The 24298-nt window shown below is 31.6% G+C and overlaps 3 protein-coding genes across 6 annotated transcripts; all 3 read left to right on the top strand.

The window, feature by feature from the left end:
• The first annotated feature begins 7017 nt into the window (after nucleotides 1–7017).
• Nucleotides 7018–9665, top strand: LOC111489076 (nucleolin-like). 3 transcript variants are annotated; one of them, XM_023137103.1, is made up of 2 exons: nucleotides 7018–7802; nucleotides 9522–9665. In XM_023137103.1, the coding sequence occupies exon 1, from the start codon at nucleotides 7190–7192 to the stop codon at nucleotides 7790–7792; it is 603 nt and encodes a 200-aa protein (XP_022992871.1). In that variant the 5' UTR covers nucleotides 7018–7189; the 3' UTR covers nucleotides 7793–7802; nucleotides 9522–9665. The 3 variants fall into 3 exon arrangements, with proteins under 3 accessions (XP_022992871.1, XP_022992872.1, XP_022992873.1); XM_023137104.1 differs by having other exon boundaries at nucleotides 9516–9665; XM_023137105.1 differs by lacking the exon at nucleotides 9522–9665 and adding an exon at nucleotides 8910–9509.
• A 1062-nt stretch (nucleotides 9666–10727) lies between these two features.
• On the top strand, nucleotides 10728–14314 carry LOC111489078 (DNA-directed RNA polymerase II subunit RPB7). 2 transcript variants are annotated; one of them, XM_023137108.1, is made up of 8 exons: nucleotides 10728–10869; nucleotides 11228–11358; nucleotides 12667–12832; nucleotides 12938–12988; nucleotides 13743–13808; nucleotides 13890–13958; nucleotides 14069–14135; nucleotides 14182–14314. In XM_023137108.1, exons 2-7 carry the CDS (start codon nucleotides 11243–11245, stop codon nucleotides 14129–14131), a joined length of 531 nt encoding a protein of 176 aa, XP_022992876.1. In that variant the 5' UTR covers nucleotides 10728–10869; nucleotides 11228–11242; the 3' UTR covers nucleotides 14132–14135; nucleotides 14182–14314. The 2 variants fall into 2 exon arrangements, with proteins under 2 accessions (XP_022992876.1, XP_022992875.1); XM_023137107.1 differs by having other exon boundaries at nucleotides 14069–14314.
• A 1908-nt stretch (nucleotides 14315–16222) lies between these two features.
• On the top strand, nucleotides 16223–22532 carry LOC111489074 (V-type proton ATPase subunit C). Its single transcript, XM_023137099.1, has 11 exons — nucleotides 16223–16434; nucleotides 16522–16590; nucleotides 16800–16927; nucleotides 17033–17132; nucleotides 18870–18937; nucleotides 19010–19151; nucleotides 19374–19490; nucleotides 19587–19712; nucleotides 19795–19878; nucleotides 19959–20038; nucleotides 22097–22532. The coding sequence occupies exons 1-11, from the start codon at nucleotides 16321–16323 to the stop codon at nucleotides 22197–22199; spliced, it is 1131 nt and encodes a 376-aa protein (XP_022992867.1). The 5' UTR covers nucleotides 16223–16320; the 3' UTR covers nucleotides 22200–22532.
• Nucleotides 22533–24298: the final 1766 nt, after the last annotated feature.

Below are 24298 nucleotides of genomic sequence, written 5' to 3'. Positions count from 1 at the left end.
ATAATATATATATATATATATATATATATATATATATATATATATATATATTATTTCAATTAATGTGATAAAAATTATTTTAAAGCATTTATTATTAAAAAAAGATAAGGTTATTTTTTAGTGTGAGAAGATATCTTTATCATTTATTATTAAAAAATAGTTATTTTTTTAGTGTGAGAATATATTTTACTAGAACAGTCCTAACATTAAATACTCACCTTTATCTCTATATATTTTTTTTCTTATATATATATTAAACTTTTTTTCTTTTTCGTATTATTATAATGAGATAAAAATTATTTAAGAAATACATTAATTTATTTTAAAGCAATTATTATTAAAAAATAGAGTTATTTTTTAAATGTTAGATTCAGAATCGTCCTACAGATTCAGAATAGTCCCAGAATAACAAACAGGCAAGTGGAAATTATGCATTCTCACCTTTTATCTATATATATTTTTTAATATTAAACAATTTTTTTCTTCTTATTGTTTGTGTCATGTGGAGTTCTAAAAAATACATTATTAAAATTCATATAAAATCAAAATTTCTCCTAAATAAATTTGTATGAATATTAAAAATAATTTAAAACTTTTAAATTATAGAGAATTTTTTTATAAAGAACTCTATTTATAATTTTAATCAAAACTAATCTAAATTTTAAACATATAATAATAATAATAAATGTGAAGCTTGAAGGTTTGTTGACGAGTATATTATACTGTTTTAATTTTGTTACCACCTTTGAAGAAATTAGTGAAATTTTTTTTTTTAATAATCTTTCAATATGGAAAGTTATTCGTGAGAAATGAAATTATATTTACAATATGAAATGAAAAGCTAGTCGTGGATAATGAATATGGAAAACGGTCAGTTAAATATGGAAAGTTATTAGTTGTTTAAGTGGAATTGGAAAGATGTAAAAGTTGTTTTGTAACTTTAAAAAGACACTAAATAAAGATCGACTGTGTAACATATTATAATCACGAATAATAATTTTGAATTATGAATAACATATAAGAAAAATATAATACAATAATTTATAATTTCAACGTCTTTACAAAATTTATAAATTAGTTTTCAATCTTAATTTTAATATATACATATAAATATATATACATGTCAATTTATATTGGATAAATTATTTTATAGATCTTCTTTATTAATAAAAAAATATTGAGATTTAAAAAAATATATATATATATTCACAGCCTTAAGCAAATAACAAATTTGTGCCATTTTAAATTCACTTTTATTTCATATTGTATATATATTTAATCTAAAAAATAACATAAAATCAATCTAAAAGAGAGAGTGGTCCAATAAATTAATTTATGAGTATTAAAAATAATTTAAAACTTTTAAATTAGAGATTATTATTATTATTATTATTTATTTTAGCATAGACACCTCATTTATAATTTAATAAAAATTAATCTAAATAATATTTATTTATTTATTTGTTTATTTATTTATATATTTGATTTTCATTACTCATATAGTATTAATTATTAAAAATACTTTAAATTATTTTATAGTATTTATTATTAAAAAATATTGAATTTTTTTAGTGTAGTCTTATCAAAATAACAAAAAAAAAAATTGTTTTTTATCTCTATATATTTGACAATCATCCATTCACTTTTTTATCCCTATATTTTTTGTTTTTTATATATTGTTTTTAATATCAAAAAAAATTTCTTCATTCTTGTCGTTCCAACGGGAAGTTTAATCTCTAAAAAGACACAATAATCGAATTAATTAGTAAATATGTAACTTTTAAAAATACAAAAGTTATTCATGGATGACCATAACTGCTCAATAGAACTAAGTAAAAAAGATCAACGGGCCATTATAGCATAATGTTACTATTGAAATGAATAATAACTTTAAATTACGAATAGTGTGTAAGAAAAATATAAGAAAGATATAACACAAGATAGTTTAACATAATTTTTAAAAATTAAAATTTCAACGTTTGAATCTTAATTTTAATTAATATTATTTATATTTATATTTCCATTAATATGATACAAATTATTTAAAAAATACATCAATTTATTTAAAATATTTATTATAAAAAAGTAGGGTTATTTATCCGAAAATATTGGATCATACAGGTGGCAATCATGCACACCCACCATCTCACTTATATTAAACATTTTTTTCCTTCTTATCATTCTAGTTGGAGTTATCTCAAGAAAACAACATTAAAAAATCCAATTACTCAAATCAATCTAATATTAAAAATATTAAAAAATTCAATTACTCAAATCAATCTAATATTAAAAATTTTCCTAAATAAATTTGTATCAGTATTCAAAAATAATTTAAAATAGAGATTATATATATATATAACTTAATTTATAATTTAATCTAAATTTTAAATATGATTATAATTAAAAAAAATGTGAACGTTTTGTTGGCTCGTGTCTTATACTAATTTCCGTTTCTGTTTTGTTACAACCTTTAAGGGATGTTAGGTCTTACTAAGGTCTCGATCAATCAAGTTGAACTTTTTTTTTTTAATAGTCTCCAAGTATGGAAAGTTATTCGTGGATTATGAAATTACATTTACGATATGAAATGGACCACGATAAAATGAAAAGCTATTCGTGGACAATGAATATGGACAGGTACGAGTTGTTTCAGCTGGAAAGTTACACATGATTATGAAAAGCTACTCGTGGACAATAAATATGGTAATGGGTAGTTATTATGAAAAGCTACTAGTGTGAGTATGGAACGTTAGTTGTTTTAGTGGGATTGGGAATATGTCAAATTGTATCCTCTCATGTTAACTTTAAAAACATTAAAAAATTCTTCCCATGACCGCAATAAGCTCAATAGTATCAACTAAGAGGGATCGACTCTCCATGGATGATGTGCCTATTAGAATCATGAATAATAACTCTAATTATGAATAATACGTCAGAAAAATATTGATGTTCAACCTATTTATAATTTCAATCTTAATTTTAATATATACATATTAATATATATACCATATATGAATTTTTATTACTAGTACAAATTATTAAAAAAATTATTTTATAGATCCCATATATAATTAAAAAAAATATTTAAATTTTTTTAAGTGTATATTTAAATTCTGAATTCAGTACAAACTTAATATAATAACAAACCGAAGCCATCTATATATATATTTTTATATAATTTTAATATCAAATTTTTTTTCCTTCCTATTGTTGTAGTGGCAACTTCTATTTCCATAAAACGATAATAATCGAAATAGTAAAAATGTAACTTTAAAAACACTTAAAAAAATTCGTCATAGATGACCATGACCTTAATAAGCTCAATAGAATCAATTCAGAGAGATCCATATAGCATAATGTGATGTTAGAATCATGAATAATAATTTTGAATAAAAAATATAACATGATGTCAAACATCATTTTTAAAAATTCAAATTTTTAATATATATACAAAAAAAAAAAAAAAAAAAAAAATTATAATTTTGAATAAAAAATATAACATGATGTCAAACATCATCTTTAAAAATTTAAATTTCTAACATGTATACAAAAATTATAAGATGCTTTTCAATCTTAATTTTAATAATTATTAAAAAATATATTAAGTTATTTTATAAATCCTATTTATTATTAAAATATATTTAAATTTTATTATTAAAAAATAATTGAGATTTGTTAAGTGTTAAATACTAACTTCACAGTTAATAGAATAACAAGTAGCAATCATGCCTCAAACTTACTTTTATCTCTGTATTTTTTTTTTGTCTTGTATATGTAATTTTTTAATATCATTTTTTTTCTTTCTTCCAGTGGTGATTTCTAAAAAAAATCACAATAATTCATAAAACACATCATTGAATTAGTAAAATCAATCTTGGAATTTTTATGAGTATTAAAAATAATTTAAAAATTATTAAGATTATTTTTTTAGTATAGACACTTAATTTATAATTTAATAAAAATTAATCTAAATAATAATAATAATAATAATATATATATATATATATATATATATATATATATATATATTTATTTATTTATTTATTTATTTATTGCCGTTCATATTTGATTTCCCTTATTAATATAAAAAAAATACATTAATTTATTTTATAGTATTTATTATAAAAAAAAATATTGAATTTTTTTTTATAAGAATATACAAATATCTAATTCAGTATAGTCAAACCAACAATCATACTATCAACTCACTTCTTTATCACTATATTTTTGTTTTTTATATATATATTTGTAATATCAAACATTCTTTTCTTCTTCTTTCATTTTTTAATATCAAACATTTTTTTTCTTTTTCTTGTCGTTCCAGCCGCAAATTCAATCTCCAGAAGAACGACATTAATCAAATTAGTAAAATCCATCCAAAATAAAAAATAATTTAAAACTTTTAAATTATAGAATATATATATATATTTTTTAATATTTTAGCTATAAAACTTAATTTATAATTTAATCAAAATTAATTTAAATTTTAAAGATGATAATAATTAAAAAAAATGTGAACATTATAAGTTTTGTTAGCATGTGTTATAGTTATTTTGGTTTCGGTTTTGTTAGAACGTTGGAGAGAAGTTAGGTAAAGTTATTTTTTTTAATAGTTTTAAGTATGGAAAGTTATTCGTGACAATTAAATTAAATTTACTATATGAAATGGACCACGATATAAAGAAAAGCTACTCGTGGACCATGAATATGGAAAACTACTAGTTGTTTAAGTTGGAAAGCTACACGTAACTATAAAAAGCTACTCGTGGACAATGAAAATGGAAAGCTACAAGCTGTTTCAGCTGAAAAGTTACATATGGGCAGTGATTATGAAAAGCTACTCGTGGACGTGAGTATAGAAAGCTACCTGTTGTTTGAATGAGATTGGAAAAATGTCAAAGTTGTTTCAGCTGGTTAAGATGTAACTTTAAAAACACTAAAAAAATTCTTCGTAGATGTCCACGACCTCAATAAGTTTAATAGAAACTAAGAGAGATCACATTACGAATGACTGTTAGAATTATGATGATCACCAAAATTCAAATTTCAACGTTTTCACAAAAATTATAAATTAGTTTTCCATCTCAATTTTAATATATATTTCATATTTGATGAATTTCAATTACTAATATAGTATAAACTATCAAGTTATTTTATAGATCTCATTTATTATTAAAATAATATTGAAATTTTTTAAATATTTGCAAATATCTTAATTTTGAATTTTGCACTATCTTAATAGAATAATAAATAGGTGGCATTCCTATCAAATTCACTATTATCTTTATATCTCTATCTATATATATTTCTTATATATTTTTTTAACATCAATTTTTTTTGGTGGTTCTAGTGTCCATATCTAAAAAATAATAATTAAAAAAATGACATAATTGAATTAGTAAAATCCAGTAAATTTATATAAATATTAAAAATAATTTAAAACTTGGAGATTATTATTATTATTATTATTTTAGCCTAGAGACTTAATTTATAATTTAATAAAAATTAATCTAAATATCTATATATATAGCAATTCATATTTAATTTTCATTACTAGTATAAATTATTAAAAAAAAAATATTAACTTATTTTAGAGCCTTTATTATTAAAAAATATTGAAATATTTTTTAAGTATACACAATATCTGAATTTAGTATAGTTTTAATAGAATAACAAAACATGAGACAGTCATGCATCAACTCACTTTTTATCCCTATATTTTTTTTGTTTTTTATATACTTTTTCTTCTCCCTCTCCGTCGAATGAGTGAAAGAAGGTGAATGAGTTTACTGTTCCTAAATAAATAGGATCCGGAGGAGAAGGAGTCTTTCATTCAATAGCTCAGGGAATGAAGTAGCTCATTCATCGGAAAGGGAAGAAACTGCTTTAATAGGAGTAAGTAGCTCTCCCGGAAAGCAGCTAAGCTAATTCATTGAGGATTGACTGACGAATTACCTCTAGCCAAAAATATCCCACAAAAAAATAGGGTAAGTGGCAAGTTTGATATTTAAAAAAAGACAATAATCAAATTAGTAAATATTTCAATTTAAAAATACTAAAAGTTTTTTCAATTTAAAAAATACTAAAAGTTTTTCATAGATGGTCATAATAAATTCAAATTAACTAAAAGAGATAGACTCTCCACATATATCATAACTCCGTTCTACGAAAAGTCGGGGGCCTGAGAGGCGGTGGTTTACCCTGTGGCGGATGTCTGTGATATTTCGGCTTGAAACGCCTTTTATTTGGCCATTTTCTGGATCTCAAAATAACAGGTCAAGTCAAACAATGACACGGGGTATTTTGAATGATTTGAATAAGAGACCATAGTTAATATAATAACTACTCTTTATTAATTTATTAAAAATAGTAAATTAGTTTTAATATAATAACGGATTCGAAATTGTATCCAAGCATCGCCCATAACATAATTTTTAAAAATTCAAATTTCAATCTTAGGAAAAAAAACATTTAACAAAATTATAAGTTAGTTTTGACTCTTAATATTAATTTATATATATATATATTTTTGATTTCGATTAACGTAGTACAAATTATTTTAAAAAATACATTATTATTAAAAAGTATGGTTTATTTTTTAAGTGCCATAACATATCTCAATTAAGAATAGTGATAACGGAATAACAAACAGGTGACAGTCATACCTACTCGCCTTTTATCTTTCTATATATATTTTTTTGTTTCTTATTATATATATTTTAGTATTAAAACATTTTCTTTTCTCCGGTCATTCTAGTGGCTTGGATCTAAAAATGATAAGAATGGAATTAATAAAATCAATCTAAAATCAAAATTTCTCTCAAATAAATTTGTAACAGTAATAAAAATAATTTAAATTATAGAGTTTTTTTTTAAAAAAAAAAATTTAAATTTAACTTCATTTATAATTTAATCAAAATTAATCAAGTGTAAAGATGATTTTTTTTTTTTTAATTTCTAATTTACGGTAAATTCTGGGCAATTTTGAATTTTCACCTGAAAACAATTTGGAAAGGGAAATTGTGAAGTTTTGAGAGGAGCCGAAATCTGATCCCTGCTTCGAAGCAAATCGGGACGGTCTCTTCGATTGATTCCGCGAACATTTTTTTTTTGTCGTTGTATAGTTCTTGTTGAAAACCCTAATTTGTTTCGTCGATTGGCTCTGCAATTAGGGTTTTGCGTCACGTTAATGGCGGAAACTGCCAGTAGTAGAGAGGAGACTGCATTCGATGCGAAGCGCAAACCTGCTGATCCCTGCTGCGAAGCGAAAGAGGAGCGTTCGAACAAGATTCAGAAGCTTGAAGTGGTTGAGGGCGAACCCTGTAATGATGTAAAGAAGAATGGTGACAATGGAGACCATAAGCAAGGTGATGAACAGATTGATAGCATTTCTTCGGCTGCGGAAGGGAAAGATGATGGAGTTTTTGCAGCTGATGTAGATGCGGGGAACGAGGGAGAGGATTACAATGATGAGGACGACTGTGAGAACGGTGAAAAGTCGAGTGGGAAAGCGGCTAAGGATCGTAAGGGGAAGGGTATCATGAAGGATGACAAAGGAAAAGGGAAATTGATAGAGGAAGACGACGACGACGATGACGACGATGAAGATTCCAGTGATGATGGAAGCGAATTTGACAATGAAGAAAGCGATTTGTCGGATGATCCACTTGCGGAGGTCGATCTGGACAACATCCTTCCTTCTAGGACGCGGAGGCGAACGGTTCACCCTGGAGTTTATTTTGCTACGGATCTTGGGAACGAAGACGATGATAGCAGCGATAGCGATGCTTGAAACGCGAAAGGTCAGTAAACTCGGCAATCGAACCTTGAGTTAGTAGAAGTTATGTGAATCCATATTACTCAGTTTTTATCTCCTTTAGGGATCATGTAGCAATGTAATGAGTTCCCCCATACAATTTGATTTTGAAGGTTACATATTTTCTTGATTTTCCACTTTGATATCCGAAGCATCAAGCATTTCTTGCATCAGCTTTCTTTCATATGCCTTTTCTGAACCATGTAGAAGCAGTATTAAGCCATTCTTTGTAGGGGGATTGAACTCATCACTCTTAATTGGAAGCCATAATTTTACCCACTAAAGCTAAATCAATGGATATTGAGGAAGTTTGTAACATTTGATTCTTCTCCTATTGGAAAGCAGTTTCTTGAAGATTCACTTGATGACAATAATTTGCTAATCTATGAGGGAGAAATTCTGTTCAATGAAAGAGTTATTCTTTACAAATCTTTTCACATTCTTGAGATCTTCTTCTCTCAAAGATTGCAGTCATGCAAATTCCTCGACTCACTTGATGACAATAACTTGCTAATCTGTTCAACGAAAGCATTGTTTTTTTACTTATCTTTTCACATTCTTCGTCTTTACTTTGAATGTGTTTCCTTTTTCTTTTTCTCCTCTTTTTTCATGTAAGATATCTGTGTACTACAGTAGAAGGGCTAGTTATGGTGTTTATGTTGGATGTTTTCTTAGTGCTTATTTGTGCGTTTGAATGTGTATGTGATTGTGTGAGTCTTCTGTCATATTGGTTGAGCTTGTTTATTTGAGGAATCTTTATCTGTGGTATACTGTAGAGATGCTGGTATGATATGATTTTTCCTTGTGCTGATGCTGATGTAACTGCTTTCATACTTTTCCTCTCATTTTTTTGTGTATATATATAACATACACAAACTGGTTAGAGGGAGGGTAGGGGTGGAAGTTAAGAAACAATGTACTGATTTCCATCCTAAGAAAAGAAACAAACAATGTTGTAACAGTCCAAGCCCACCGCTAGCCGATACTGTCTTCTTTGGGCTTTCTTTTTGGCTTCCCTTCAATATTTTAAAAACGTGTATGCTAGGGAGAAGTTTCTATACCTTTATAAAGAATGTTTTGTTCTTCTCTCCAACCGATGTGGGATCTCACAATCCTAAAGTTGTGCCAAAGAGGAGGAATTTGATATTGTATCAAATCCAAAAGCCAAGGGGGAGGGAGATCATAAAAGATTCTTCAATTGGTATAATCAGAAAAGACACAAAATCTTCAACCATATTGAACAAACTCCAAAGTCCAAAGTCCAAACATTTCAGCCCTCGAAGTTATCACTTGGTAAAGTGGCTTCGCTGTTCGAAAGACACTTTATCTCTTAACCTGAAACAACTTAGGCTACCCCACCCTAGCGATGGGTTAGTTTTGAAAGAATTTAGGTATAGAACTCAATTCGGATGCTAGTTAATAAGTGTGATAAAATGTTTGTGGTTTTCTTCTTATAGAACTTTTCAAAGTAGTCTTTTAAGGCGACTTCCCTCTTCAATAGCCACGCACCCCTTCTCCGAAAACGACTTGTGCTATCTCTTCCCAAGTGTAAGGGTGGGGTACTTTGGATAGAATACAAGCATAAAACTCGAATTAATGCTGGTTTGTTGTTAGGGTAAAAGAATTATTTGGTTCTCTTTTCACATTTCTTTTAAAGGTTGTAACCATGTCTTTGCCACCTAAACATTGCTTTTCAAAGACCCAGATTCTTATCTTGGAGATCGCATGAGTACATGTGTCACAGAGAGCTTGAGAAGGTATCTTTCTTAGGCATGGAACCAAGGCTGGTAAAATCTCTCAGTAGCACAGGAAGTTACTCAGAAGTAAATGTGCGAGGAAAGAATGTCTTTAACTATTGAAGAAAATGTTGTAGGAAAGAATGTCTTTAACTATTGAGTTATGTTATGTTTAATTAGGTGCTTTGTATTGGTAATGTTCCACAGAACATTTGGTTTTAGCATCGTCACTATTTAGCTGTTGATTGATTGTGTTTTGTGATTTAGAGAAATAAGAGAATCTTTTATATAAGTTTAATGATTTGGAGTCAAGGAAGTTGGTGACCTGATGACAGGGGAGCCAGCGACCAAAGCCCCGGTGAACGGCGACCGGCGACTGTAACTATATTTTATTATTTAATCAATAATTTTTAAAAATTTATATATATACACACCATTTATGTATATTTTGTACATACCAATATTAATATTGTAAAATGAGCCTGTAGATGGCTTCACTCTTCGAGAGACGCTCACTCTTTTGCTAGAAATGATTTTGTGTTATCCCACCCAAAAAAGCTGCCCGAGATTTTGAAAGAATTGAAAAAAGATGCTACATCTAATGTAATCGTCTTGGAAAATGGATTAGGTGGATTTCTTGGCGTACAAAATGTCAAACTAATCTTTAAGGTGACTTCATTGTTCATTCAAGTTAATGAGAGGTAGTTTTGAAAGAACCCGGACACAATGTTGTCATTATGATATTATTATCATAGAACAATTGTGTGGATTTCTTATCACAATTCAAAAATTACTCATCCATTATCTTTAAATCGTCTTTTGCTATTTTGAAACTAAAATTCTATTTAGACCCTCCTAAAAACAATTTCTAACTAAAAGAGTGACTTAAAAGAGTGACTTAAATTATAATTAAATACATAGCTAAAAAAAAAAAATTAAGTTTCGCATGCAATATTATTCGTTTATCTTTATTTTCATGGTTTAAATTTCAATTAAATTAAATAATTTTTTTAAAAGAATCGATAGTGTTCCATATCACATAATTTCATACATATAAGGTAAATATGTTAAAATAAGTCAACGTTCTAATAGAAAAATAAAAGAAAATATTAATTATTTTTTAATAATATTTTCGTAAAATAAAAAGAACACTCTAGCTCCCCACCGACCCCACCCATTCATTACACTCTCACTCCCACTCTCACCTAGACTTCTTCCTCTCCGTGCTTGACGCTGTTGTCGGGCCGCCGCCTCTCCCCGTTCAGTGCCGCCGCCGCCTCTCTCCCACTTTGTCCCGCCGCCGCTGCCTCTCTACCAGTACGTCTTTCTTCACAGCAACTCAAATTAGCATTTGTGTAACGAAAGAAACAGGGAGTTGCTTTACTTAACAGAACAATCTCAGCTTATCAATGACTGTAGATTATAATCGGGTTTTAATGTTCATTGATTCTGGTTTACTGTCCCATACCCATATCATCGATTCAGTATTTTCTTCTCTCTCTTTTTTCTTGCTCTATCACAAATTGAGTCCACAAAACCCTCTTCTGCAATTCCCGTTTGCTGTTTCTTGAACTTATCCTCCTCAGATTCTTGCTTCTTCCACTTGTTCTTGCTCTTCTTTATCGCACTCTTAATTTCTTTAATCGTCGATGAATTCAAATGGGGTTTCCTTCAGGTATAGGGAGCCACTATGTTCTTCCACATAGTTTTGCAGAGGAACATGCAGCTGCATCCACGGCACTTTGGCCGTAATCTCCGTGAGAATCTGGTGTCAAAACTCATGAAAGATGTTGAGGGTACTTGCAGGTTTGTTATCTTTACCCCCACCGCGTGTATGATGCTAGAACATTGCTGTTGGTGTTGTTTTCTTTTTTGTTAAATTTACCTTTTCCATAAGACCCTGTGTGAGATCCCACCAAACATGCTTTATAAGGGTGTGTAAACCTCTTCCCAGCAGTCGCATTTTAAAAACCTCGGGGAAGCCCGAGTGGGGAAGTCCTAAGAGGACAATATCGACTTGCGGTGGGGTGGGGCGGTTACACCTTACTTCACAACTAAGTATCCAAAAAGCATTCACGATTTGAACTAGTTTAGCTAGGCAAGATGGTTGTGTAGTTTCTTGTAGGAAAACCTCCCTGGTAAGTCTCATTTTGTGAGATCCCACGTCGGTTGGAGGGAGGAACGAAACATTCATTATAAGGGTGTGGAAACCTCTTCCTAGCAGACGCGTTTTAAAAACCTTGGGGGGAAACCCGTAAGGGAAAGCTCAAATAGGACAATATCTGTTAGCGGTGGGCTTGGGCTGTTACAAATGGTATCAAAGCCAGACACCGGATAGTGTGCCAGTGAGGATGTTAGGACCCTAAGGGGGTGGATTGTGAGCGATCCCACATTGGTTGGAGAGGGGAACGGAGCATCCCATATAAGGGTGTGGAGGTTACTTCTACCTAGCATATGCGTTTTAAAACCTCGAGGGAAAGCCTAGAAGGAAAGCCCAAAGAGGACAATATCTGCTAGCGATGGAGTTGGACTGTTACAAATGGTATAAGAGCCAGACACTGGGCTGTGTGCCAGCGAGGTTGCTGGATCCTAAAGGGGGGTGGATTGTGAGATTTCACATCAATTGGGGAGGAGAACGAAATATTCTTTATAAGGGTGTGGAGTTTTAAAAACTTTGAGGAGAAGCCCGGAAGAGAAACCCTAAAAAAGACAATATCTTCTCACAGTGGACTTGGGCTGTTGCAAATGGTATCAGAGCCAGACACCAGACGGTGTGCCAGCGAGGACACTGGGCCCCTAAGGGGGTGGATTGTGAGATCCCACATCGGTTGGAGAGGAGAACAAAACATCCCTTGCAAAGGTGTGTAAATCTCTCCCTAGCAAACGTGTTTTAAAACTTGAGGGAAAATCTAAAAGGAAAAGCCGAAAGAGGACAATATCTGCTAGTTATGGGCTTGGACGGTTACAACATGTCAGTTCATCAACCGACAAAAGCCAATAAAAACTGTAAAACTATTTGGTGGATGATATTGTTCTTTTAAAATGTTCAATACTTCTTTCAACTAGTGAACAATTAGATGGATTTTGTTATCGAAAAGTTTTGTACTTCGACAGTGGTCGACATGGTTTCATAGTAGCAATTACGGGAATTGAGAACATTGGTAAAGGATTGATTAGCGATGGGACAGGTTTCGTCACTTTTCCCGTTAAATACCAATGCGTCGTGTTTCGACCATTCAAGGGAGAAATCTTAGAAGCAATTGTTACTATGGTAAACAAGGTATCTATCTGGCACCATGGCACCCTTTTTTGATATCTAGCATGTGATTAATGAAGTTCTTTTGAATAGTAAATATGAATATGACTTCCATTGCAACTATTGTAGATGGGTTTCTTTGCTGAAGCTGGACCTGTTCAGATTTTTGTTTCAAACCATGTAAGTATATGTTTATAACCCATTTCCCTATATCTTTTCAAAATAATGGCATAAAATCTATGAAATTCTGAGATCCGTTGGTTGGGGAGGAGAATGAAACCTTGTTAGTAGACAGGTTTTAGAAATCTTGAGGGGTAGCTCGAAAGGGGAAGTCCAAAGAGGACAATATATGCTAGCGGTGGGCTTTGGCAGTTACAAATGGTATCAGAGTCAGACATTGGATGATGTGCTAGCGAAGAGGTTGAGCCCCGAAGGGAGGTGGACACGAGGTGGTTTGCCAACAAGGACGTTGGGCCCTGAAGGGGGTAGATTGGGGGGTTCCACATCCATTAGAGAAGGGAACAAGTGCCAGTGAGGACGCTGGACCCCGAAGGGGGTGGATTGTGAGATCTCACATCGATTGGGGAGGAGAACGAAACATTCTTTATAAGAGTGTAGAAACCTTTTCCTAACAGACACGTTTTAAAAACCTTGAGGGGAAGCTTGAAAGGGAAAGCCCAAAGAGAACAATATTTGCTATCGGTGGGCTTGGGTTTGGGCTGTTATAGGAATAGGACGGTAGTGAGGCTCGGAGAGGTTCGTTGTGCCAATTGAACTTTTGTTACGATGTCAACAATGTCGTGCAATGTGTATTTTGGAGATATATTCAGAAATTCATTAGGAATGTCGTCACGGACTTCAGTTCTTGTGTTCGTTGTGTAGCGAAGTATTTAAGCAAGCTAACACTAACGCTTTCTCTCATCACGTGTTTCAGTTGATACCAGATGATATGGAGTTTCAGTCTGGAGATATGCCAAACTATACCACTTCGGATGGATCAGTATATCTCTATTTGACGTGCATTCTCTAACATAACGCTCTCTTGTCATGTTTTTACTGATTTATTTCTGCTCTCGTGTAGGTTAAGATTCAGAAGGACAGCGAAGTTCGATTAAAGATAATCGGGACTCGAGTCGATGCAACTGAAATAGTAATGCCTTTTCTCCATTTAGTATCCTTAAAGATAACTCCATGTTTGTTGGTTGTTGTGAGTTTGATAGAATCTGCTGCGTTTCATTTAACTATTGCTTTCGCTTGCAGTTTTGTATTGGCACCATTAAAGATGACTTCTTGGGTGTCATAAATGACCCTGCGACAGCTTAGAACAATCTTGGTCGGGAATTTCTTCCCTAAGTTACCAGCTTGTTGTACACATTGTTAGTTTACTAATTTTACTGTCTAGTTTCTGCATTTCCTTGACTGTTCTCTGTCGAATGAAACGGATTCGTTTGCCCGTTACTTGGTGTAGCAATATTTGGAATGAGAAACGTATTTATAACGACCTAAGTCCACCGCTAGTAGATATTGTCCTCTTTAGGCTTCTTGTCAAGGTTTTTAAAACGTATCTGCTAAGGAGAGGTTTTCACATCTTTATAAGGAATGTTGTTTCGTTCCCATCTCTAACAGATGTAGGATCTCACAATCCTTTCTCTTTGGGGGTCCAGCGTCCTCGTTGGCACACCACCTAGTGTCTGGCTCTGATACCATTTGTAACGGTTCAAGTCCATCGCTAGTAGATATTGTCCTCTTTGGGCTTGCTAAGGAGAGGTTTCTATACCCTTATAAAAAATGTTTCGTTCTCTCCCCCAACCGATGTGGGAGATCTCACAATCCATCTTCTTTTAGGACCGAACATCCTTGTTGACACTTGTTCTCTTCTCTAATGAATGTGGGACCTTCAATCTGCCCCTTTGGGGTCCAGTGTCCTTGCTGGCACACCGCCTCGTGTCCACCTCTTTCGAGGGCTTAGTCTCCTCGCTGGCACGTTGTCTCGTGTTTAGCTCTAATGCCATTTGCAACAGCCCAATTCCACTACTAGTAGATATTGTCCTCTTTGAGTTTTCCCTTTCGGATTTTCTCTCAAAGTTTTAAAACGTGTCCGCCAAGGAGAGGTTTCCGCACCCTTATAAGGAATGTTTCGTTTCCCTCTTCGAGTGATGTGGGGTCTCGTAGTATATTTGGTCTTTGTGATTTGGAGGAAGGAAGTTAGAATGTTATTCTTGAGGTAATAAAAGAGAGAAGTTCATCCTTATGATTCAGTAAAACTTCATGAAATAGTCCTCGAGTAGAGATGAATTTGAACTTTTTCGAAACTTTAGGGATCAAATTTGTAATCTAATCTCAAACTTTAGTCGTTGCCCAACAGCCCTCTACTTTCCCTCCCCCACCTCAGAACACCCATTGCCACCCCACGCCTCCACGGTCGACACCGCCATCGGCCTCTTCCTCAACACCACTTCGACGAACCCAGTGTCTCTTCGGTTTTTGCAAGACCTGTCCTACCTCGTTGCCTTCCAAAGGACTTTTTCCAAATGGTAGGCGGAGTCGTAAACAAATGATATATCATGTCGAATTCCGCTGTTAATAGACAAACATCAAACTAATGGCGCTGACCGGTGCCGTTGTTGGCTGTGAGATAGCGATGACTATGTGATAGAGAGAGAGACTCGACACAATTTAGAAAAGTTTATTTTTCCCTCGACTAAGACTAAGATCCCTAGACGATAAACAAATCATATCACATCTCAACTGGGAGGGTATAGATATTTTGAGGCTTTGACAGTTTTAATATATTCAATGAAATCTTTAAGTAACATTCGAGTTATGATCAATATTTTTTAAAATTTATTGTCACAAATATTTAATTTTGATGATGGCTTATATTTTAAAATGACGGTTATACTTTAACCTTTTATAAAAATAAAAATAAAAATTATTTTTTAAGAGTATATTTTCAAAATTTAGGAATATTTATGAAATGCAATCATTTTTTAATTTTATTTTTAAAAAATTAAAGAGTGTTTTAGAAAATTTTAAAATATTTAAAAATATTAATAAATTTTTTGAAAATTTATAGATATTTTTTAAAGGTATTAATGGAAAGAATATTTAAAAATATTAATTAATTAAAAGTATTATGGAAATTTTGATAATTTTAAATATATTTTTAAAATAAAAAGTAAAATTTGGAGTATTTTTATTAATTTAAATATAAGCAATTTGATGGAAATAAGAATTTAAGAGTAAAAATTGTTAATTTTACATCAGAAAAAAAAGGGACAAATGAAAAAAAGATCGAATAAACCGATGATGAATTCTTTGTCGTATACACGTTGATGGTGTAAATGGATCTGAGCCGTTGAAAATTTTAGAGATCTTGAGATGACGTCAATGAAATAAGAAGATGAGAGAGAGAGAGAGAGAAAGCTCTTGATCTCGGCTGCAACAGCTTCGTTCTTCTCTCTCGCTCTTGTTTTCAGTTGATACTTTGACAGCTTGGGAACAAAGCTGTAATGGCGAGCAGATACTGGATGGTATCTTTACCTGTTCAAGGCTCCGCCTCTTCCCTATGGAATCGCCTTCAAGAGCAAATCTCCAAGCATTCATTCGATACTCCTCTATACAGAGTACTGATTTCACCGCCAAATCTTCAAATCTGCTTGATTTTCATGATCCTACTTTCTTTTAATGTTTCTGATTTTTCTTTTGTTTAGCTCAATGTTCCTAATCTACGCGTAGGAACGCTGGATTCGCTCCTTTCCCTCAGCGATGATCTTCTCAAGGTATTGCTTTCCTATTTCTGGTTTAAATGTTGTTTATGCGTATTTGAATTTAGTTTGAAGTCTGTTGAATTTTCAAATGCGATTTGATTTGTTCTTAGAATGCTGTTTTTTTAAAAGAATAATAGAATTGGGCCAAAAATCTACGCGATCTTTATGTTTCCAGTTTTTATTATGGTGTTAGAAGTTTCAATATTCATTTCATTGTGCAGTCGAACAGCTTTGTGGAAGGAGTTTCCCAGAAAATCAAACGGCAGATCGAGGAACTAGAGAAAGTTTCTGGTGTGGAGAGCAATGTTTTGACGGTTGATGGAGTCCCCATTGATTCGTATCTTACTAGGTAAAATGGGCGTTTTCTTAAGAAGTGATTTCATTTTGGGAAATTAGGTTCAATTTTGTGGTCACTTGTCTGCATGATGTGATGAATTTTGCTTGGTAATGGAAGGTTTGTGTGGGATGAAGCCAAGTACCCAACAATATCGCCTCTGAGAGACATTGTGGATAACATTCACAGTCAAGTGGCCAAGACTGAGGATGACCTGAAGGTAACGTTTTTTTGTTTGTTTGAGCTGATGCCCAGGTTGAGACGTGGCTATCTTAAGTTGTTGAAACTCTCGTCTAGGCTGTGGAAAATTTTCTTCATAAGATTTCCAAAATCCTATTGTAACATATGGGAAGATTAGAAGAAGTTAATTATCCTCCATTAGGATATCTTCCTTCATTTTTAATAATTTATGACCGTTGTTATTATTTTTGCTTGATGGAGTAGGTATTTGTTTTGCCCTTGGCCATCATGATTGCTGCGAATCATGATCTAATTTATCTTGTTGTTAATTCCGTTCTTTGAATGCATTACTGCCTTCATTTGGTATTCATATCCTACCTACGATATATAATTGTAATATATATATATATATATATATATAAATACAAGCACTAATGGTTAGGTGTTAAAAAATTTTTACTGGTTGTTTTATTGAGAAATAATGGCTTGGAAGAAAGTGGGAGTTGATGGACAAGGTACGAAATCTCAAGTCTTGTACTGTCAAAGTTCAATTTGGCTCCCTCTACCCTGGCCTTAGTCTATTTCTGCTCTTTTTGGAATATATCTTTCGATTGTTTCTTATGTAAAAAAAGTAAATTTTAGGATGTTCTTAAATTTTTTGAACTATCATAATCATATTATAATAATCTTCCTTTCTTTTTATCTAGCCTTATCAGCAAGGCAGTAGCCATTAATAAGACTGTAGCAGACTTTACTAGAACTTGAGATGATGAGCAAGTGCAGACACTTGCATATGCAATTAATTAGGAAACAGAAGTGTCGAAGATTTTGTATTTATATCCTAAGAAGCAAGATAACATGAAAATTAATTTGAGAACATGAACATGAGGAACATGGGAAGATAAGTGTATGACGTAATACTTCACATTAGAACTAGAAATTTAAGATAAGCAATATGACGTAATACTTCATATTCTAGAAATTTAAGATATGAGCATGAGGAAGATAAGTGTATTGGACTATATATTCTGAGCATATGTGAATATTTTCATTCAGTACATTGTTTTTCACATTAGAACTAGGTTTTAACTTTTAATTTGAGAACATGCAATCATTCTGAGTGAGAAATTATTCACAATTTTCTAAAGGTCTCTTCTCTATAGCAAACGTTTTGAAAAATTGTAACCAAACAATAATTTATAAGTTATAAAATATCTTTTGAAAATTAATTTAATCAATGTTAATGTTTTCCACTCTCACAAGTTACTAGTTTTTCTCACATATTTTATAATGTATTTTTCAAGACAACAACAAGTATGAAAATTTAACACTTTTTTTCAATTATCTAATAATTACTAAACAAATGTTCACAGGTGCCTAACATGTGTGTATTATGATTCAACTAGGGTTCAGCATGTTTCTAGCATACCTGACAAGCATCCAACACATGTTTGACTAGTGTTTAAGGGTTAGATATGTGGTCAAATTGAACATATTTTCCAAACTAAAGTGTCAATGCTTCCTAGGTTTTACTGTCACTCCATAACCTAATTTATTGATTTCCTAACTTGCAACATTTTTCTGGTTTTATTATCAATACAGATATTTCTTCTCAATGGCAACTTAATATATGCTATTTTATTTAGTGCTCACCTGAAACTTTCTTAATGTCATGAAATTTCTTTACTGCCCGTGGGTGCTAGACAAACCAAAAATAACTGAAACCTTTTAGGCATTTCCAGTAGAAATTTTCATTGGAAGCTATTTCTATTGCTAGATTCGCGTTGCTGAGTACAATAATGTGCGGAGTCAACTTAATGCCATCAACAGAAAGCAAAGTGGAAGGTATGAATGCTCATAATTGTTACATTTGTATTTAGCATATATGATGTTTCTAATTGATCTTCGTTTCATCAGCTTAGCAGTCCGTGATATTTCCAATCTTGTAAAACCAGAGGACATAATTATCTCAGAACATCTAACAACCCTTCTTGTGGTTGTTCCTAAGTACTCACAGAAGGAGTGGCTATCTAGCTATGAAACACTGACTAGCTATGTGGTAAGTTTATGTTTTTAACTTCTATCTCCCTCTTGTACCACATTTTAATAGGATTATGATTTGCATGGTAAGCTTTCAATGGCTGAGTTAGATTATGTTAGGGTAGGTGAGATGAACTATTGTAGCCTCACAATGTTGAAATGTCTGGGACTGTAATGCTTCTACTTCTTGTCTCTTGTTCTGTTCTTTTTATGTTCTCATAATTATGCTAAGCTTTTTTAGGTTCCCAGGTCTTCCAAGAAGTTATACGAGGATAATGAATATGCCCTTTACTCCGTAACACTCTTTAATCGCGTTGCAGACAATTTCAAAACAAGTGCACGTGAAAAAGGGTTCCAGGTGAATATTTAATACGTTTTGAATCATTTTTTATAACCAATTATTATTATACTGTAGTTTTCAGGCCTAATTTCTTTTAATCTTGATGTGTTGGAGATTCGTGAATTTGAATATAGTCCAGAAGCACAAGAGAGTAGAAAACAGGAGTTAGAAAAGTTGGTGCAGGACCAGGAAAGTTTGAGAAGTTCTTTATTGCAGTGGTCATACGCCAGTTATGCTGAGGTTGCTCCTCCTTCCAAGTGTAACTATAAAAATGCCGGTAATTTATTCCTTTCCTCTGATTGAGTTTCTTTCAAATCTGCAGGTTTTCCTTTCCTGGATGCACTTTTGTGCTGTACGTGTCTTTGCTGAGAGTATCCTGAGATACGGCTTACCACCATCCTTCTTGGTATATGTCTTGCATTTGCTCCCTGGTTTCTGCCAACCATTTCCTCTTTCGACAAAGCTGATTCTGTCAATCTTTTGCAGGCATCTGTTTTGGCACCATCTGTTAAAAGTGAGAAGAAAGTACGATCAATCCTTGAAGGTTTGTGCGACAGTGCTAACAGGTAAGTTATGAGTATTTTCATGTTCTTTTGGCATATAATGGATGTTTGCAGAGTTTCTCTCATTAAATATTCAACTGCACATCATGTTGACTTGCAGTAACTGGTTCAAGATTCAATTGTTATGCTGCCATGTTTGTTTAGTTTAGAATCAACTATGGTATACTGGGGAGCATGAACTTGTAATGTCAGACACCTGTCACAAACACCTTATCTGGATATGATTTAGGATGCTATTTTCCACTTGCTAATGTTGCCTCCATATATTATTTAAACGGTTAGATCATTAATAAGATGTATCCGTTACCATTGTTATGAGCAAGAGAATTCTTCAACCCATAAAAGATGAAGCTATTGTCAATTCAGGTAGAACTAAACTCAAAATTCCAAAATAGGAGCCTTAAAAGTTCATTGATAACTGTTGTCTCGTTGGATTTATTAAATTAATATGTATAAATCTGAGGTATTAATGCTTATTTGATCTTTGCTATCTGTATGCATGGAAACCTTTCCCATTGTTTACTATTGTTGTTTAGTTAAGGGACGGTTTGATATGTTAAGGTCTGTTTAATAATTATTTGATTTTTCAAAATCAAGCTTATAAACACCATTTCCACCCACAAGTTCACGTTTTGTTATCCATATTCTACTCATATTTTCAAAAACTAAGTCAGTTTTGAAAACTGAAAAAAAGTTGTTTCTTAAACTTGTTTTTGTTTTTAAAATTTGACTAGGAATTCAATTGTTTCTTTAAGATTGATGAAAACCATAATAGAGAAATTGAGAGGAAACAAACATAATTTAAGAAAACAGGAAACTAAAAGTGAAATTATTATCCACTTTTAGTTTTCTGTTTTCAAATGATAAGTTTGTTTACTAACATCTTTTTGTTTTGTCACCTATCTTTAAGAAATTTTTACAACCTTAGCCAAAATTCATAAACAAAAAGTAAGTTTTTAAAACTATATCCAAAACATTTTTGTGCTTATCAAATCAATTTTTGAGCTCTATGATTAGATGTTAACAGGTGGTTTCTAAAGGTTGAGTATTATGCCTTTCAAAATCACGATTCATATATGTACATGACTTTAAAATGGAGAAAAAAAAAATAGTTCTAGAAAATAGGTTAAGACTAAGAAAAAGCAATTTTTATTATTCAGTTAAACATTTATTTTTGTCCTGAAAAATACAAAACTAGTTTAAAACAATCTCCCAAACAGCACTCTTTCAAAATTTTAAAGTTTGTCTAGAACTTCAAGAATATTTTGAAAAGTTCATAATAGAAAGAAACTATTGGTAAGTTTATTTTTTGAACTTAGAAAACTTGGAAGAAAATGGTAAAATAATGTTATCAAACAGACCCTATTAAGTTTATGCCTTCTCTGTTATAACACTAGTGAACTAAATTGCCTATTTGAATATTGAGTTCACCTTATTTGTGCTTTCTGAAGCTTGATAGCATCTATTAAGGTTCATTGAACCGTCCTACTCTATGAATCATGACCTGGGTGGTGTATCCCCATACTTGTTGGATACTCTTATCATTCTGGACTTGATTATTGATGATTTCTTTCTTATTTAAGAAATTATTGGGCGTAAACATAAATATAGAATATAAAAAGATCAATTTCGAGTGAAAAAAGATTAAACTCAACATAATTTTATATTTCTATTGTTCCAAGATATGGAGTTATTTATACTGGGTCTGGAAACAAGTAGTCTAAGGTTTCTATTAAATGTACAATTTTTTTTTACCAGAAATGTAAATTTAGGGACTAAAGTAGGGTTTAAGCATATATTTGGCTAAACATGTCCTTGCTATATTTGTGTCCTACCAGCTTGTCTCTATGTTGCGAATCTGAATATAACTCAATGGTTAAGACACTTATTATATTTTCGGATTTGAGGACCTTGATCCTTACCTCTGCCATTGTTGAACTCAAAACACGGGAAGAAAGCTTGTCTCTGTTTCCATGTGCTATGGATTTTGTGTATATGGAATGCATTTTGTGGCTGTTTATGATGCAAGTATTTTAACAATTTAGAATTTTGGTTGTGCAGTATATATTGGAAAACTGAAGATGAAGTGGGAGGAGCGATGGCTGGTCTGGGGGGAGACTCTGATGCACATCCATATGTCTCCTTCACAATCAATCTTGCCTAATTCTCCTTCGCGTTCAAAGTTCAGAAGGTTTGTTCCCTGTAGACCAATAATAGTGGAGTGAACCAGACCCTACATTCTATTATTTCACCGTCATATTCCTATTCGTGGTTGTTTATGAATAATTGCATCTCAAGTTGTTCATGTGAGGGTTCTGTGCTAGATATGAAGCTTACGTATTTATTGGATTTGTCAATAATCTTATATTCTGAGAATTACTGTTCAAGTACTTCAGCATTTTTGTAAAGGTACGCCATTCGACACCGAACGAAATTACGATATACAATCTATAGAGAACATTGTTCAAGTAAAGTCGTTTCTTGATGTTTGATTTTATTGCACTGTGCTTCCCTTCTGAGCCCAGTTAGACTATGTGCATGCATTAGGCAACAGGAGAAGCAAAGAATGTGTTTGTTTCCATGGTGATTCTACCATGGCAGACATTTCTTGCAAGAGTTTTGAAATATAGGATCATGTCTATGTTGTTGTGCTGACTGAAGGAATATGAAAGATATTTGTGTTTTGATATTACATTTTACATGGAATTGCTGTTAAAAATGTTTGTCAATAGTGGTTAGTTATTGGAGGTGATATTGAAATTTACTGACTTAATAGTTTGTGTACTTCAGCCTTTTATATCTAATGAGAACTTTATGAAGTAATCCATAATCCGGGATTACAAATACACGTGGCAGGAAGATTTGAACTTCTATTTTTAAGAGAACGAGTAAATGTCAGTTATTGCTGAGTTACATTGATATTACATTGATATTGATGTTGATAAATGTTATGTTTCTTTTTCGTAAAGTCCTTTTCTAAGAGAATAGAAATTCATAGTATGCTAGTATGTTAATAGAACTACATAACTTACCTCATGGTTTTAATTATTTTTATGTATAATCTATTATAATAATATGTGTTCATATAGTTCTATATCTTATTTCGATGATTAATTTAAGCGGGATGTACAAATGGTTGGTGGCTTATTTGTATTGGGTCTTCTTTTGTCAATTTTTTTAAGATGACACAATAATGTGAACTATATATTTGAATATGTTATTGAATCACGTATTAGTTGGTGTATGATATATCAATAAAACATCTGCACCATTATCTAAAAGAGTTCCAACTTAACTGGAAAAAAAAATAATAAATAATTTATATGATAATAAGGTATCTTCAAACGCATCAATAATTTGTTGATTCATGCAACATTTACACATCAATTAGTGTTGAACTCAAAGTGTGAGTGTTTTAAGTTGAGACAAAATACCACTCTGACAAATTTAATGTAAACTTCTTAGTATATTTTTTATATTTTTATTTTCTATTTGGCTCGAATCAGTCTGAGGGTTTTGTCCCATGAACCCAAAACCAAACCGAGTTAGTTCGGGTTCAGAAAAATGAACTCAAACCAACCCGAAAAGCTAATCCAACCCAACCCAACCTGCTCAATCCTTATAGTTCGGGTTGGGTTGGTTTGGGTTGTTGGGTTGAATGTACACCCCTACTTACTTTATCTTAAAAGCACAACTAGCAAAAAAAAATTAATTACTTTTTCAATAAGAGTATATTATATTTGTATTCTCAACGAACAAAAAATTCTTAAGCTTGTCTTTAAACATTATCAATAATTATATTGAGTCTCGAACTTTAACATTTAGCATGAATATTTTGGTCTACATCATAGGATTTATTAAAAACTTTTTGTTACATTTTTAAGCTCTTATTTACATAAATACTGGAACATGACTCTTATATTATATATTAAGATAAAAAGTCTCTTCATATCTCTATAATAGTGATATTATCCACTTGGATAATTTTTTCTTTTAACACAGTTTAAAAACAATCCCATGTGCACTTTTACATGGAAGATCTTTTCTATTTCTATCTAATTTGAGATATATTTGCATCCTATAGTTTGAGAATATTAGACATGGGAGTCCAACCTTCTGAAATTAATATATTGATTCTTTCCTAACATTAAAAAAATAAAAAAAAATCAAATTTGGTTTAGAATTTGAACAAAGGGAGATAACTTTGTTAAGAAATTAATATGTTGATTTTGAAAGAAAAAAAAAAAAAAAAAAAAAAAAAAA

This window comes from Cucurbita maxima, unplaced genomic scaffold (assembly GCF_002738345.1).
Source record: "Cucurbita maxima cultivar Rimu unplaced genomic scaffold, Cmax_1.0 Cma_Scf00014, whole genome shotgun sequence".
In the NCBI taxonomy this organism is placed as follows: Eukaryota; Viridiplantae; Streptophyta; class Magnoliopsida; order Cucurbitales; family Cucurbitaceae; genus Cucurbita; species Cucurbita maxima.
Note: the sequence above shows the minus strand (reverse complement) of the source record. Positions and strands in the feature narration are given on the sequence as shown.